General features: G+C 40.9%; 1 protein-coding gene across 1 annotated transcript in view; it reads right to left on the bottom strand.

The window, feature by feature from the left end:
* gabrr2a (gamma-aminobutyric acid type A receptor subunit rho2a) overlaps positions 1–13,317 on the bottom strand; it is a 49,770-nt gene that overhangs the window by 8,839 nt on the left and 27,614 nt on the right. Inside the window, exons 4-8 of the mRNA XM_020641270.3 lie at positions 11,416–11,639; positions 7,560–7,642; positions 2,986–3,126; positions 2,171–2,323; positions 384–592 (exon numbers count right to left, since the gene is read on the bottom strand). Of these exons, the coding sequence (XP_020496926.1) occupies positions 384–592; positions 2,171–2,323; positions 2,986–3,126; positions 7,560–7,642; positions 11,416–11,639 (810 nt within the window). The remainder of the gene's footprint in view (positions 1–383; positions 593–2,170; positions 2,324–2,985; positions 3,127–7,559; positions 7,643–11,415; positions 11,640–13,317) is intronic.

Genomic DNA, 13,317 nt, shown 5'->3' with positions numbered 1-13,317 from the left:
CAGAGTTTTTAATTGCCACCATAGTCAAATATTGTAATTCACGAGGCTTTTTAGACCTGCAAGAAAATGTTTCAGTGATAAAATGCTGCATTGTGATTTGACCAATTTTCTGCTCGTAGGTAAATGTTTTATTCACGCTGTCTTCTTGCTCTTTGTATTTATTTTCACTTTTCACTGCTGTTATTTCCTTTATGTTTTTACACTGATAGGTGTTTTTGTAAAGTTGGGAAATTGCACAAACTCATGGAGATTGGCTGCAGCTTTTGAATCCGTGTGGGTCCTGTGTTGCTTAAGAGCAGAGAAGGAGAAACCTATTTGTAATAAATACAGCACGCTAACTTTGAGTTTTTCTAACAGGTGCAAGATTTTTTTTAAAAACGAACCTGCGATCTTGCCCGCTCTCTCAGCTTTCGCTCCCGCCGGTCCTGCACGGTGGACAGGTAGTTCACAGCGGCATACTCCAACACAGACAAGAAGACAAAGACGAAGCTGACCCACAGGTAAATGTCCACGGCTTTGATGTAAGACACCCGAGGCATGGACGCGTTCACTCCGGTTATGATGGTGGACATGGTCAGCACGGTGGTGATGCCTGGACACAAAATACACAACGTCTACTTCAACTACAGAAAAATGTGTTTAATCCAGAGTTTATTTTTTACTTCCAGTGTAATGGGCTGCTCTGGATAAGAAGGCTGACCTAGTACTGGGACATTAAAGTAAAGAAAGTGAAAGCAATAACATAAGCTCTTATACAATATGATGCAACATGGTCCAACAACCCTGTAATAAAACCCTGTGAAGCTCTCAGACAGGAAGGTGTCAGTGATGTGCAGGTGAGAAGGGGTCAGAGGTGAAAGAAACACAATTGGATTACTTGATCTAATCCAATTTTATAATCCTTTTTTTTTCTTTTGAACAACCTGTTTTCAAGATTAGATCCAATACAATGGCTTAAATCTGAACAGATTACTTTCAAACACATGGGACAAGGATAGGATAGGATAATGCCAGAATAGGAGTCAGAAAGGTTTCTGCTGAGATACAACTATGGACCACAACTCCAAACAAAACAACTCTCCACATCAGCCTCTATCGCCAACAACTATGCAGTTATGTTTTTCTTTGCAGCATTTGTGCAATGTTTGTGCGGGACTTAGTTTTGGTGTAATGGTAAGTACCTGATCTAGATCTAGGTTTATGTTCAACTCCTATCACCCCCCCCACTCTCTCTCCCACATTTTCTGTCTACCTAAAGCCGTAAAGGCAAAAGCCCAAACAATAATAATAATTTTAAAAAACGACAAAAAGAACAACAGAGAGATGAATAGCCACGAGCAAACAGACATCAGCCTTGTTGTGTAGGAATGTATTACTGGATGCCTGCAGCACACACCAGACTCGGCACATGCACAGAATTTAAAGAAGGAGAGGCAGGATGTGATCATCCTGAAAGCTAACAAGAGGAATACGAAGTGTTTTGGCATACATCAGACAGCTCACAGTAAATTATTGCAAGCCTTCATGGAGTGACTGATGAATATACTCGGCTTCTTTAGCAAAATTGGAGATGGAACTGGATGTCATTTTAATGTTTTAATTAATATATTAAACTTGTAAACATTTGTGTTGCTGATTTTAAGATAGGAACACCAACAATGTTGAATCATGAGAAACTAAGATGACCTACAAAGAGTAGTCCTGTCAGCTTTCTGATTGTACTAAATCGAGCTTCTGTGCCAGGTGACTCCAACGTTTATTTAATATAATGACTATTGAAATGATTAAAATGCAGAAGACAAAAACAATCAAACTGCTCTTTGAAAGTTAAAATGGACACAATGAGTTTAAGAACATCCCAACCTTCAGCTGAATCTAATCAGAGCGTGAAGATGAGCCATGAAAGTATCATAGAGAGCGGAGAAAACAGGCGTCTGTCTGACAAGTACACCAACAGCCTCAATGCAGAAAATAATTCAAAAGAAAAGTGAGACTGGAGTGTGGGAGGTTGGTGTATGTGTGTGTTTCCCGTTGGAGAAGCTGTGTCACAGCCAGCTTTCATCATCACACACACACATACACACACACACACACACACACACACACACACACACACACACACACGCTCCTCAGGCTCGCTCAATCCCTTCAAATGGGTTTTTTTTTTTACCCAGGGAGACTCTGGCCGGCACCGCTCGTCGGTCGATCCAGAACGATACCCAGGAAAGCATCACCATGAGCGTGGCGGGGAAATAAGTCTGCAGCAAGAAGAAGAAGATGTGGCGTCGCAACGTGAAGTTGATGTAGAGACGATTGTACCAGCCTGCAAACACAACGGGCGGCCTGATTAGACAGGAGGACATGATTCAACAGTGTAGAAAACATGAGAAATAAAAAAACATATTGCATGAGATTTTCATTAAAGAGGATATATTATACCCCTTCTCCACCTTTTCAAACAGTCCCCTGTGGTCTAAATGAAACATCTGTGCTGTGCTTTGATCAAAATATAACATGAATCAAGCAGCAGAGGAGGTTTGTGACCCTGTATAAACCAGCTCTCTCAGAACGCTCCGTTTTGGTGTGTGTGTCTCTTTAAATGCAATGAGCCCCCATCCCGCCCCTCTCTTCTGCGCGGTGTGCCGACGAGTTCAGCTTTGAGCTTCCATGGCAACTTGTCAGCGTACTCCCTAGAAAGCTTTGTAACTTTTTACAAGAATGTTTAAGTGCTTACATTCAGTGTTTGCCTTGAATCACTTGTGAATAAATACAGTTTGAGCCTCTCAGCTGCAGAACTACAAATATAACTTCTGTTCTGGTGGTTGTGAAGTACTTAAAATCCATAGTAAGTTGAGGTCTGCACTGGTGGGCAGAAATAACAGCAGATCAAACTTTATCGGATCATAATAATAACATATAATCATGATGCGTGTGTGTGTGTGTGTGTGTGTGTGTGTGTGTGTGTGTGTGTGTGTGTGTGTGTACCTGTGCTGCTGTAGAACGCCAGACGAGACGTCGTGTGGAACTTCTGGATGAGAAACTGCGATAAAGAGATGCGATCGTCGGTGCTGAGGGACTCGTCTCCACTCTTCCAGTACAGCATCAGGTCCTCATCAGTGTAGGCATCTGTGCGGGGGGGGGGGGGGGGGGGGGGGGGACAGAAATCACAGTCATATCAGAGTGTAAAGCATGGAGTCTGCCATCTGCAGCAGAGGTTTTAAATAACTGATGTGATCTTTGGACGAGCAGCAACCTTGAAAACTTTTGACCATACTGTAGATTCCTGACAGACTAAGGCTGACTTGTTTCTGCTGTTGATTTCGTTCATACCACAAACATAGAAGCAGTCTTCTTCAGTAAAGATTGATATCCTGAATGAGCTGTTGGGGCAGTGCTAAATACAGATATAAAAACATGACATCTGTGCAGACAATGGCGAGAGACAAATAAAGTGCATCATAAAGTATGGCATCGCGTCACGTCCATAGACTTTAAATATTAATGTTTGAGTGACGTCACCCATCTGTTCCTGCAGGGGGCGCTGAAATCCCATTGATGGCGGTCTCCATGCTGGAAATGCTGTCTTTGTCTAACTTTCAGTCAACCTAATGACAGGCCTAGAGGCTGGAGCTGAGGCAGGTTTTAAGCCTACTGACAAACCATTTTAACGCACTAACCTGTCAATCATGTCAGCTTCACGCCTTATTGTGAATAACTCGTGTCCTTCATCAAATCAAAACGGACGAGATGTTAAAAAAGATCAATCCCCATAGAGTGTGTCGATGAGCTAATCAGACCTACTTTCGATTTTTGTACCAGGCTGTAAACATGTTAATTTCTGCTGTAAAAACAGGCTTTTTTTGAATGGGTGTGTATGTGACTTCCTGTGCTTTTGCAGCCAGCCTCTAGTGGACACTCGAGGAACTGCAGGATTTTGCACTTTTCCACATTTGCTTCATTTTTCAACAGCGAAGGTTGCTGCTTGGTCACCTCCAAGCACCTTGGTTTAAATTGTGCCATACTATTTACATAATTCATACTACTTACAAATACTTAAAGTGTAAATGTGTTTCTCATAGCAGCTTGTAGAAAGAAGATGCTTTATGAACAATAAATTGGGTTTTTGAGAATTCTTTAGCCTTCAGGATCCATGCAGCTAGCTGTTACTGTGAGATTGAACTGTTACAAGCATTAGTATTTAAAAGATATTTAACAGCCTGATAATTTATTATCTGTTTACAACGCTGTAATGGATAATGAATAAGCGTGTTATCAGTGAGGGAGTCAAATAAACAGAACTGTGGGGACTCTGTGTATCTGTATCAGTGCTGCTGCAGTGATTAAATGGTGTAGCGGTGATTTTAATGGGATGATTAAATTAACACAGCTTTGATTAAAATCCCCCAAAAAACAATCAGATAACCTTTTTCCTCACACTCTCTGCAGCCTCTCTCTTCTTCTTCTCTCCGTATAAAATAAAGATAACAATGAAAAGTCTGATCCCCTGGTGTGACCGGCTCTTTACCTTTCCGAGCTGGAAGTGTCTTTGTTCACAGCTTTTATCTTTTTTGCTCTTTAGTCTTTGAGTTTGAGCACTCTCAAATACCCAGATGTCTACCCCCAGAAAATGGTCGATGTTTTGAAGCTGCACTTAATTCAGAGTCGATATTAAAACATCAGAGGGAGTGTGCGTTTACTCTTAAATGTGTGTGGAAGCTGTGTGATGTGGCCTCTGGTGTGTGCCGGGTGTTTCCTGGGAATATCTTTGATGTCTCTGAAACAAAGACACAGAGTGATGACACAGAGTGATGTCTCTCTCTCGCTCGCGCTCGCTCGGGATCTTTCCAGGTAATTGACCGGCCTTTTACGCCTCTCATTATTTCTAAGCAAGAGGGTAATAATACTACCGACATGACCCGTTATTTTGTCATAATTATGAGGGGGGAGGAACATCTCATTGCTTAGGAGTCATGTGATTGGTTGCAAAGAAACGTCCCTGACGCCCAGCCTCCACCATCGGACTGCGTCGTCCCTACAACCACCGCCGTCCTCATTCATGCACGGCCTGCTCTGACCTCCACCTCAGCGGCAAGGAAGTGTGGACAACAGGAAAGCGAGGAATACATAGGAGAAATCCTCCATGTTTTTTCACTCCCACCTGCCCTTTGCACATAGACAATGTTATGTTTTTTGGGAGGATGCAGTGTACAAGGAGACAAAACACTTGCTGTTCCAAGGCCACAAGTTCTGAATAACGAAGGATGTGCACTGGCAGACAAGTCAAAAAAACATTAAACTGCAAACATACTTTTTTCCATTCTGTAAAAGTGACACTCAAGTCTCTTGAGCAGATGGCTTCTGGTTGCACTCGAGGTTCTGGTTTTTAAACTGGCACTCTCTCACACACTCACACTCACACACACACACACACACACACACACACACACACTCAGTAACACCAATAAACACAATCTTAGACGCAGCTCAATCATAACAAAGATTCCCTGTCAGCTGGAGGTCTGCAGATGTCTCATGCCTACGTGTCTGTCATATTAGATTAAACAGGCATGCCTGCTGTTGCCATGGTGATTCCAGACACAGTCTGTCAGTTTGCACAATTGGGAAATACATTTCCAAAGATGAGGAATCGGGTCGTGGCTTTGATCTCACTGTTTGAGTGAGTGTGTGCAGTCGTATGATTAGAATATCAAACATGCCAGAAAACCATCTGAATAGTTGGGCCCAACTTGTTGGATACAACACAAATAAATTGTCTCAATCTGCTTGAAATCACATGGTGTACGCCAAGCTTTAGAAAGGCATCACTTCCTTTGTTCCACGTATTCAGCTACTTAACAATCTCCCTTCAGACATAATGAACTAAGGACGTCTGACTTTACAGACTTAGAAAAAACTGAGCAAATGTGCAATACTGTGTTTATCTAGAAACATGTTTTTTTATTGGTTACATCTGCACCACAAAGGACAGCCACCCAACTCAATGATAAGAAAATGTTTGCATATTTATCTACATATATCGATATCCACCACATGTATCTATGCAATGCTTTAGTGATGTCTACATGCTGTCCTCATGTCTTTTACGTCTTTATGCTCTTGATGCAAGGCAAACTCCCTTTGGGGCGATAAAGGTTTTATTAATACATTCATGTCTGCTGCTTTACGAGGACAGAAAAGAGTTCACAAAACTCTAGCAAATGTTTTACTTTTTTAGGAATATTTGTTATTATAGGGCCGACTAATATGAGATTTTTGGGGCCGATATCGATTTTGGCAAGTAAACAAATCTGATACCGATATATCAGCCAATATCTTTCTTAGAGCTTTGTTCGATCTGTAGAGATAGATAGATATAGATAAACACATTTATTGAATTAATCCCTCAAATGCAGTTAATAAACACTTATTAACACACACACAGACAAAGACAAGGTGGTCACTCAACTGGAAAGTAACTGCGCATGTATGTGCGTCACCACTCGGCACTCTGGAGAGTGATGATGCTTGTTATAATCCATATAGCGCCCTCTGCTGGTGACAGCCAGAAAGAGAACTGCTAGAGAAATTAAACGATACTCAAATTAAATGATATTTGTTTGTTGAATAATTCTAGTAATATCGGTGCATACCTGCGATAAAATTAGCCGGGCTCTAATTCTTACACGATGTATTTTAGATTTTGTTGTCCAAATGTCTCCTCATCTGGAGTATCTCACACATCTCAAATAGATTTAGAAGCAATAGATTGACAATTCCCTGATTAAAAATGTAATTTATGCTTCACCCCGCTGTGATACTCTCGCCTCGTAAGGTCGATGCAGGCGGGTTAGAGTGGGTGTTGGTGGATAATTACCTCAGGTTAATGTTTGAAGTCTATTTCAGTTTTCAGACTTAGATATCAATGATATCTGTTTTCACTTCAAAGCTGCATTCATGAATATCTGACCTCGGTGTGATACCTCACCTCTGAGATCTTTTTTTAGCGTTCTGACTTTAAACTATTTTTCTGTTGCTTTCTGAGTTTGTTGAACTCTTCTTGTCCCTGTTCTTTTTTTTCTGCTTCAGTTCAGTGTGATGATGATAACTGACTGACTTTTTCCTCAAATATAACTTGTAACAGAGACATATGACATCTCTTTCATAGCATCCATGCTGTTTGTTGTTGTTTTTACAACATTCAGACTTTCTGACCTGAGAGAACGAGAACACACTAAAGTCTGAAGAATAACTTCCCAACTTGGAGATTGGGACCGTCCGAGGAGCACCTGAAAGCAGCATCAGCGAGCTTTTTTCAATGACTTCTCAACAAATAACCAGTTTGAGTTCATTCCTTACGATTGTAAATTGATTGTCTAGAAGAACTCTTTTAGAGTCTAAATCTTTAGAAGAGAAAATAGTTCATTTTACTATTCCTCTTATTTATTGAAATGTTTAATGGATCCAGCAGTGTCCTCTCTCATGGTGTTTTATCACATCTGCTTATTTTCATGAGGTATAGACTATACTGTATAGTAAGTATGAATAAAAAGAGAACTCACAGCTCTCCAGCTCCAGCGAGCAGGTTTGAGAGTCCAGAGGGAAGCGGCTGAAGTCCATGTTACAGGCGGCCGTCACCGTCACTCTGTGAAACCACACAAACAACAATAGACACACGCAGTGAGAACAGGTGTGATGCTGCAAACATTTATTCACCACATGATGGCCAGTCAAAATCTGGATAAACTGCAGGATGTTGTCGCTCGTCTTCTGTGGCCTGAATAACAAAACAAAGATTTTGTTTATTTAGGGTCAACATTTTGTGTCAATCAGGACTGGCAATCCACCAGCTCACACACGTCTGCTTTCACCATAAATGGAGGCTTAGAGAACAACATGTAGGAACTCGGTTTGGTGCCCTTTAGCGCTCCTTTAGATGCAAAGCACAGCGGCTCTCCTCTGAGCTTCCTCACCTTATCTCTAAAGCTGAGCTCAGCCGCCCTGCCGAGGAAACTAATTTGGCCACTTGTATCCGCAATCTCCATTCAGTGACCACCCTATAGGCTCATATCCATGACATGAGGGTTGGAACGTAGATTGAGTGGTGAGTAGAAAGCTTGGCCTTCTGGCTCAGCTCATTCTTCACTAGTCCAGCACAGCGTTTGCAGTAATTTATTGCTGACACTGCAGCAATGGGCCTGTCAGTCTCGAGATCCATTTGACCCGTACTTGAGAACAAGACCCTGAGATACTTGAACTTCTTTGCTTGGGCAGAGACGAACTTCCCATCCTGGGGCGATTAAACCATTTGGGATGAAAATCCAGATATTGTCTCAAAGAAAACACCCAAATGTGTGACAGAATTTAAAACAGGGACTTTATCTGCAGATGATATGTTTGTTATCTTTTAAAACATCTATTTCAGTTTCTCCTAACTCTCACTCTATTGAGCATCTCATTTGGAGCCCCTCGTTGATCTGTTGATTTGAAAGTTGACAATGAACAAACTGAGGCTTTTCCTGTCACCTGAGCAGAACAACTTTCTGATCTCTGATCTTAAATATATATATATATATATATATATATATATATATATATATACATGCATATATAATATTTCTGATCCAGGTGAGCCTACAGATTTTTGTTCATGTCGTGTAGAAATGCTCATTAAAGTGAGCTTTAAGACTGACATAAGTCACATGAAATGCAGAAAACATAATCTAAAAATATTTTATAAGTTTCCACATCATGGATTTGGAGACGTTGAGTTGAGCTGAACTACAAACAGAACTTCAAACGCTGCAGAAAACTTCTCTGTTCTTCTTCCAGTCTCGGCGGCTGCACCACGCAACAGCACAGACTCGTCTGATGTGAAGAGGAATAAAAATGTAATTAAACCATTTCTGAGCAGAAAAGTTCACGAGTAAGAACGAGGATGAGTTCACCTGTAGAGATTTCTCTGAACAGCAGGTGAACGTGATGTTAACAGGAAGTCAGCAGAGATTCAGATGCAGTGCTAAAACACAAATATACAGTTGAATAAATGAATGTAAATCTGCAAACAGACTTTAAGTTTTCCAAAATCAGAGTTGGATTATGAACAGGGGAGACAAAGGCAAAAATATATACGGGAATAATCCCTGTTCAATCACTTTGTGAGTGTCAGTATGATGGAATATCTTTTAGCTTCTGGTCTGCTGGGAGGCATCAATCATCTCAAAATGTATCTCCTTAAAAGCACTTAAAGATTCAGTAAGATATCTACTGAATAAAATGATAAAGTGACCTTACTATATGATCAGACATGAAGGAAACATGATATGTTGAAGTGCTGGCTTCTCTGACAACAATGCAGCAGCCAGTATGTCCTCCTTCTAACTTTAGATTCTGCTCCTGAATGATCTGGATTTGTTTGGACCAGAGAAGGTAGGCGGTTTTAAGGTACCCCCACACGGCCGTTTTGGACGCCCCTCTGTTTACCAGATATGAGAGCAGTTATCAGGTCAACAGGTGTTGCAGCGATGGAAGCGGCCAAGAGAAGTGGTTCAGATAGAAGTGATTATACCCGACCTAAAAAGCCTCTGCATGTTTCTAATAAGCTCCACGAGCAGAAACGTGCTCAAACTAGGATCAATATTGGAGATGTTTTTGAAAAATGGAGAGAGGTTAGAACACAGAAAGGTTTACAGACCGATGCAGAGCTGGATAAACACTGAAGCTTCAGCGTCCACCACATGACAACCTGCGTGAGCATCGACTCTAGAGAGGAGGGGGCGGGGGGAGACAGCTCTCTGCAATGTTTAGAATTTGGACTGCAGTACCCATTTTGAACACTAGGTGTCAGAGTTAATTTGCGCCTTTAAGATTGTGATTAAGATAAGCACTAAAAGTCGTTATATTTAAGGGGCTCCATGGGTTTTCAGAGAGTTTTGGAGCCCTTCTGGGTGAGAGAACTGCTCAATTATTCATACTTTTTTACTTATTTGACTTTCCCACTGCCTGGGCTGCAGCCTGCAGGTCAATGCAAACACAAAGCCAACCTAATAAGACTGATCTATGCTTTGAAATTCAGATAAACTTTATACAGATATGAATTTGGATTATCTTGTAGCAGTGCTGTTTGCAGGATATTAAATCAGGCATCACAAGCACTTTATTTCTGTCACATCTTTAACAAAAATAATCTTTTACAAGGAAATGTTGTCGCTCTGAAGATGTTTCCATTTGTGTTACTTTGTCAGCAGCAACAAATACTACTTAAATACATTCAATCAATGCAGCCTGTTTTTTCTACAACATGCATTTTGGGAGTTCAAAGTGCTCCTGACTTCCTTCTATGCATTGAAAGTGTCCTTAAGTTTTACAGACGGTCAAAAAAAAGTAGGTTACTGCTCTTTTCAGTGGTGAATATTCTGCTTAATCTAAAACAAATGGACCTCTCTACGATAAGAGGTTCCAGCTCCTGAATGCATCCTGATCTTCAGCCGCAGGTTAGCATTGTTTTGTGTCAACACAGTTTTCAAATGAAGCCAATTTAACAACCAAGAAATGTCAAGTGCTGAGTGCTTTTATCCAAAGTGTTATTGTAGAGAAATGTCGGAATCAGAATTTGTAAAGCAACAGATGAAAACAAACAAATAAAGGTCAGGCAGCTCATTTTGGGTTATTATCCAACAGTTGGAGTTAAAAAGAGCTGAAATACATCAAACTGGACTTTGGGTCTTGGAACAATTTAAAAAAAAACAGAGACTGTAAATATGAATGTTTGAAGCCTGAGTGACGTCACCCGTCTGTTCCTGCAGGGGGCGCTGGAGTCCCATCGATGGCGCTCTCCATGCAGGAAATGCTGTCTCAGCCTAACTTTCAGTCTACGTAACGACAGGCTGAGATCTGGAGCTGAGGCGGGTTTTAAGACTCCTGACAAACCGCTACATAGCCCATCAATCATTTCAGCTATGGCTACAAATTTAAAAAATGTTTCTCAGATTTATTTTGGATTCAGGAGGGATATGCTGCAAAAACAGGATTTCTTTGTAAACATGTAAATAAACACACAAACACAATATTGAACAATGTCATCCCACGTCCCACATTTCACTCATGCCGTGAAGGCCTCTATGATATATATTGTGCATGTAGAAAAAAAAGACTCCTAAACTCCTTTAAATTGTCTGTTACCAATAATTACAAAGTGCACATGTAGTTCTTCCTGTTGTGTAATTGTATGAATCAGGGAAAGAAATCAACGCGGTGATGCCGGTGAAATTGTCTTCTGCTCAAATAAAGAATCAAAGATGATCTGAGGGCTTTGAGTAAAGTTGGTAAAAGCATTATGAAGCAGATAAAACCTCAGCAGCAGTGATCCTTTAAAGCAGCAGATTAATGCTCTGATAATATTTGTCAGTGACTACAGACCTGAGACTGTAGAGGACGTGTCCGTCGGGAAACACGCGCAGCATGATGTTGTCGGTGGTGGTGTCGTGGATGAACGACCTCTTGGAGTGGACAAAGAAGACATCGGGGACCCAGATCTTCTTCACCAGGCGTCCATCGAACGTCATGCTCTTGTTGGTGCTGCTGCTGAATGACAGGCGCTCGTCCTTCCAGTAGTGCCGCAGGTACAGAGTCATGGTGAAGTCCTGGACGAGATACAGGAGGAGTGTGTGTGAAGGAGTTTTGATTTAAACAATACAAAATGAAATGACTACAGATAACAAACTCATTATATTATCAAAACTGTGGAACTGCCTTCTCTCATTGATCAGATCTACCCCTACGGTATGATCAGACATTAAGGAAACATGCTATGTTGAAATGCTGGCTTTGTTTGGACCAGAGAAGGATCAATATTGGAGATGCTTTTGAAAAATGGAGAGAGGTTAGAACACAGAAAGGTTTACAGACCGATGCAGAGCTGGATAAACACTGAAGCTTCAGTGTCCACCACATGGCAACCTGTGTGAGCATGGACTCTAGAGAGGAGGGGAGACACCTCTCTACAATGTTGGACTGCAGTACCCATTTTAAACACTAGGTGTCAGAGTCACATATTGCTAATTGAAAGAAACAATGTTTATGTCTCAAAGAAGGCTGGTCATTTCCTGCATCACTTTGATATAAAACGTCTGAAATGTTTGTCTGTGCACGGTGAAATGTAAAAATTAGAGTTGCAGAAGAAGAATCAGAAATAAGTCATACAGGACTTAGCCAACACTAACAAAGGATGGATAAAAATTGATATGTGTAGCAGCAAATCTTAGGTAGATCTTTAATTTCGCTTAAAAAACAATTGCATGATTTTTCATTAACCCTGTCTCGTTTTCCTACCTCACTACTTCCTCCTTTCAGCTCATTTCAGTACATTATTATAAGTGTGCATGCTTTCATTTGCTTGTGTATCTACATATTAAATTGTAAACTGTAAGTAATTCAACAGCTACGCAGTCTAGCTTCTCTTAAAAAACGAATCTTGAACTCACACAGAGACAAACACGAGTCACACGAGCAGAACAAGCAGAGACGTCTGTCGGCGCTGCAGACGATCAAGAAGCCTGTCAGCGGGGAGACACTGCTAACTGTTTTTGTTGTCAGCATTTAATTAGATTTGGAGAAAATCCAGCTTTTCACAGCTTCACAGATTAGTACAGAGTCTGAAGAGAATCGTCTCCGTTCACAGATCGTGTTAGATGCTTTGAGTAGAGTTCATTATAAAATAGAAAATGATGTTTATTAAATTATCTCCACATCAGTTTAGGACACGCTGCACTAAAAGAAGCTCTAAATGAAAACACACTCACATGACTGATTGTGTGAGGATTCTGGATTATTAAATGACTGCAATAAAAACAATAACATACTGTTCATCTTACACTATCTCCACTTTGGAAAACAAGCCAACATGCTTTAAAGAGTGAGACAAGTATGCCGTTTAAAGTCCTCTACTTTCTAGTTCCTCATCCGTCTTTGCAAGCGACAGAGAGGAAAACCGGTCGTCGGGGTAAAAACGAAGCGGCATGTTGCGTTGGTCTCTCACAAGCGGGTAGGACACTCCAATAGGAAACAATAGAATCAAGCTGATTTGGTCGCTGACACTTGCTGGGGTCGTGTACTGTTAGGACAGGCTATCACTCTTAGTCTTAATATCATTAAACAAATATAAAAATAATCATCCCCTGTAGAGCAATAAATTAGATATTCAGGCCTAATTAGATTACCTTTTAGGTAATCAGGGGGATTACCTAAAAGGTAAAATTGACCTTTCTCAGCCCTAAGACTTTTAGGGCTCCTGCAGCCGGCCTAAAGTGGACACTCAAAGAA

This window comes from Labrus bergylta, chromosome 18 (assembly GCF_963930695.1).
Source record: "Labrus bergylta chromosome 18, fLabBer1.1, whole genome shotgun sequence".
NCBI lineage: Eukaryota > Metazoa > Chordata > Actinopteri > Labriformes > Labridae > Labrus > Labrus bergylta.
Note: the sequence above shows the minus strand (reverse complement) of the source record. Positions and strands in the feature narration are given on the sequence as shown.